Source organism: Triticum urartu, chromosome 7A (genome assembly GCF_056163025.1).
Source record: "Triticum urartu cultivar PI428250 chromosome 7A, HENAU_Tu73, whole genome shotgun sequence".
NCBI lineage: Eukaryota > Viridiplantae > Streptophyta > Magnoliopsida > Poales > Poaceae > Triticum > Triticum urartu.
In genome coordinates, this window is record NC_141879.1 from 147,597,161 (window position 1) to 147,601,633 (window position 4,473).

Here is a 4,473-nt window from a genome sequence, read left to right on the forward strand (position 1 = left end):
AATATGCCCTAGAGGCAATAATAAAGTTATTATTTATTTCCTTATATCATGATAAATGTTTATTATTCATGCTAGAATTGTATTAACCGGAAACATAATACATGTGTGAATACATAAACAAACAAAGTGTCACTAGTATGCCTCTACTTGACTAGCTCGTTAATCAAAGATGGTTATGTTTCCTAACCATGAACAATGAGTTGTTATTTGATTAACAGGATCACATCATTAAGTGAATGATCTGATTGACAAGACCCATTCCATTAGCTTAGCACCCGATCGTTTAGTATGTTGCTATTGCTTTATTCATGACTTATACATGTTCCTATGACTATGAGATTATGCAACTCCCGTTTGCCAGAGGAACACTTTGTGTGCTACCAAACGTCACAACGTAACTGGGTGATTATAAAGGAGCTCTACAGGTGTCTCCAAAGGTACATGTTGGGTTGGCGTATTTCGAGATTAGGATTTGTCACTCCGATTGTCCGAGAGGTATCTCTGGGCCCTCTCGGTAATGCATATCACTTAAAGCCTTGCAAGCATTGCAACTAATGAGTTAGTTGTGGGATGATGTATTACAGAACGAGTAAAGAGACTTGCCGGTAACGAGATTGAACTAGGTATTGGAATACCGACGATCGAATCTCGGGCAAGTAACATACCGATGACAAAGGGAACAACGTATGTTGTTATGCGGTCTGACCGATAAAGATCTTCGTAGAATATGTAGGAGCCAATATGAGCATCCAGGTTCCGCTATTGGTTATTGACCGGAGACGTGTCTCGGTCATGTCTACATTGTTCTCGAACCCGTAGGGTCCGCACGCTTAAGGTTACGATGACAGTTATATTATGAGTTTATGCATTTTTGATGTACCGAAATTTGTTCGGAGTCCCGGATGTGATCACGGACATGACGAGGAGTCTCGAAATGATTGAGACATAAAGATTGATATATTGGAAGCCTATGTTTGGATATCGGAAGTGTTCCGGGTGAAATCGAGATTTTACCGGAGTACCGGGAGGTTACCGGAACCCCCCGGGAGATATATGGGCCATAGTGGGCCTTAGTGGAAAAGAGAAGAGGCAGCCTAACATGGGCCGCGCGCCCCTCCCCTCCCTTGGTCCGAATAGGACAAGGAGAGGGGGCCGGCCCCTCTCTCTCCTTTCCCCCCTCCGCAAATCCTATTCCAACTAGGATTGGGGGGGGGGGGGAATCCTACTCCCAGAGGGAGTAGGACTCTCCTGGTGCGCCTCTCCATGGCCGGCCGCACCCCCTCCCTTAGTCCTTTATATACGGAGGCAGGGGCACCCCAGAAACACACAAGTTGATCCACGTGATCATATTCTTAGCCGTGTGCGGTGCCCCCTTCCACCATAGTCCTCGATAATATTGTAGCGGAGTTTAGGCGAAGCCCTGCTGCAGTAGTACATCAAGATCGTCACCACGCCGTCGTGCTGACGGAACTCTTCCCCGACACTTTGCTGGATCGGAGTCCGGGGATCGTCATCGTGCTGAACGTGTGCTAAAACTCGGAGGTGTCGTAGTTTCGGTGCTTGATCGGTCGGGCCGTGAAGACGTACGACTACATCAACCAAACACTTCCGTTGTCGATCTACTAGGTATGTAGATCACACTCTCCCCTCTCGTTGCTATGCATCACCATGATCTTGCGTGTGCGTAGGAATTTTTTTTAAATTACTACGTTCCCCATCAGCCATGATGCGGAAGATCACATTAATCACCGTGATGGGCCGAAACTGACGGATATCAGTCGCCCCAGGAACCTTGGGGATAAGGGATATGATCCCGAAGTTAAGGCACTGGAGATCAATGGACCCAACATAGAACTCCTCGAAGAGGGCCATGATCTCAGGTTTGACTACATTCCAGAAGGTCTGGAAAAACTTGACTGGAAGGCCATCGGGGCCCGGGGTGGAGGATGGGTTCATGCCACTGATGGCCGACCATACCTCGGCTTCTGAGAAGGGGGCCGTCAAGCCCGTGTTCTCAGCAGCAGAAACACGCTGGGGTTCAGGCCAGAAATCCGGAGCTAGGGAAAGGCCACCCCGAGGGGTGGACGAGAATAAGTCACGGTAGAAGTCGTCGACGTGGGCGCGGATCTCAGGCGGCCGTGAGAGGAGAACGTCGCCCTCTCAGAGGAGGGGGATGGTGTTCCGACGTCTCCTCCCATTGGCAATGGCCTGGAAGTAGGCCGTATTGGCATCCTCCTTGAGGACCCATTTCTGGGTCCCGCGGAGACGCCAATACGCCTCCTCATCCGTATATATGACCATGAGCTGGTCCTCAAGGTCATAGCGCTGGAGCCACTCGTACGGAGCAAGGCCAGCCGAGTCGGCCCGAAGGTCTAGGGCCTGAATGGCAACCAGGATGGACTTCTTCTGGTCCCGCAGATCACGCCCAAGATTGGCACCCCAGCCTTTCATGAACTTCCTGGCCCGCTTGGCACAGAAGTGCCAGTCGTCAACCGCCAATATCGCACGGTGGGGGGCAAGGTGAGCTTCCACCCAACGAGCACGGACCGCGTCGGCGAAGCCATTCTGGTTAAGCCAGAATGTCTCAAAGCGGAACCGAGGGGGGGTGGGGGGGGGGGGCGCTCGTTCTCCGAAGAGAGGAGACGCGGGACGTGGTCGGAGCCAATCTGGGTGATGGCCCGGAGAGAGGCCAGGGGGCACTGGAGTTCCCATTCCGGGGAGACTAGGACGCGGTCCAGAACCGAACGCGTAGGATCGGCTTGGCAATTAGTCCAGGTAAACCGCGCCCCCACCCGGTCCAACTCCCGCAGGCCAAGGTCGGCAATGCAATCGTTGAACATTTGCATGCGGGGGAAGTTGACCAAGTCATATTTAGATTACACCATGTGAATTAATCCTTGTTGAGAAAATGATAACATGATGGTGCCATGAGCTGTCAACAATTCAGAAAAGTTAGACGTCTTTTGATGTTGCTTCATATTGTCAACTGCTGCTGTAATTTCATTTCCTTGCACAGTTTTTATCTATTCTCATGTATATAGGGCCAACCTGGAGCACCAAAATGCAATATATGGGTTTATTGTCCATCTGAGTATGATTGCCACTCACCTGATAAATATGAACGTAAGCATCAAGAGTGTTGGTTGAAAAAGGTATTGCTCAGCCGTCATCTATGTATATATTCAACCATTGGAACTCTAGTCTTGTTCTTGTACATCTCTAGGGATAGTTTTGCAGAAAATGGTACTGAGTAATCTTTGCTTGAAAGTACTTCAGTCTGATTTGCTGGTTCGAATTTCAGAGCACTTTTTCTTTTCAACATTTAGAAATAGGAGAAAAACATTTAGTCCTGGTTGAAACATGTATCATAAAGCATGGATCCTGCTTGTAACTTGGTTGTCAAGTGGAAAGAGTGGAGAGTGCAAGTTCAACAGCAGGTGATAAGGCGCTTTTGTTCTATCAATGGTCCATAAACCAGCGTCAATTAATATGGATAGGAGGGAGTAGAAGATTTAACTGTCTTCACAGCATTGCAACATGTTAAAGCTTTTATTCTTGTGAAGACAGTATAGAAGTGCGTACGAGTTAAAGGTTCTCACAGTAGCATTTGTTTTCCTTTACTTATTCTATACCTTATTTACTAATAAAAGAAATAGGTATTTTTGGTCCATTTTGCTATTTTATAGAGAACCCCATAATGTTTCTGACATTAAACCTGCAGTATATATTAATTATTATTTTTAAATACTCATATCTTCTAAACCGTAACTCCAAATTTAACATGTTATATACGAAATTTGATTAGAAAAATGTGTAGAATCTAAATATGATATTATTTTACCTATTAACACTTTAAAAAAATATTATCTAGGCTGCAATGTTAATCAACAATGCATTATCCATTTTTTTTCATACCGGTACTGATTCTGATTGGGGATGAACACCTCAGCAAAATCAAGATTGGACATGAAATTGAAAATAAATTTGCTAGAGACACCCAATAAATAAGGACATGCATAACAAGAAATAAAAGAAAGACCAAATAAAGATGGGATGTCCGCTAAATAAAGGGGAAAATGCACAGGAGATCAGATAAAAATGAGATGTTGCACTATTCTCCTATATATATAAGAAAAAAAAGAGGACATGCATGAAAAAAAGTAAAATGAGGCATGCCTGACAAAAAAAAGACAAGTTTGATAAGATATAAATAGTGATGAAACAGGGACCGATACCTATGACATGTATGGCAAGAAATAGTGATGAAATAGGGGCGCAAGTACCTGCGTCCACAGGAGACCATACAAAAATGTTCTTTTCTAGAAAAAAAAATCTTTTTATGATTAGAAAATCATGCATCTTTTTAACAGCCCTTTAACAATTCTTCATGTATTTGATGTTCTTTTGACCTGTTAAATAGTTTTAAATATTATTTTGGAAGATATTTAAATCAAATAAATTCTTTTTTAAATT

At 44.8% G+C, this 4,473-nt stretch overlaps 1 protein-coding gene across 1 annotated transcript; it reads right to left on the bottom strand.

The window, feature by feature from the left end:
• Nucleotides 1-2,160: 2,160 nt before the first annotated feature.
• Nucleotides 2,161-2,846, bottom strand: LOC147958661 (uncharacterized). The gene is made up of 2 exons (XM_087532239.1): nucleotides 2,652-2,846; nucleotides 2,161-2,565 (listed from the first exon to the last, which is right to left on the bottom strand). The coding sequence occupies exons 1-2, from the start codon at nucleotides 2,844-2,846 to the stop codon at nucleotides 2,161-2,163; spliced, it is 600 nt and encodes a 199-aa protein (XP_087388365.1).
• Nucleotides 2,847-4,473: the final 1,627 nt, after the last annotated feature.

What these genes read in the sequence shown, in the direction of transcription:
- LOC147958661 (XM_087532239.1), bottom strand. Translation starts at nt 2,846, where the DNA reads ATGCAAATGTTCAACGATTGCATTGCCGACCTTGGCCTGCGGGAGTTG. An exon ending in CCCAGATTGGCTCCGACCAC is followed by an intron (nt 2,566 to 2,651) that starts GTCCCGCGTCTC and finishes TGGCTTAACCAG; the next exon opens with AATGGCTTCGCCGACGCGGT.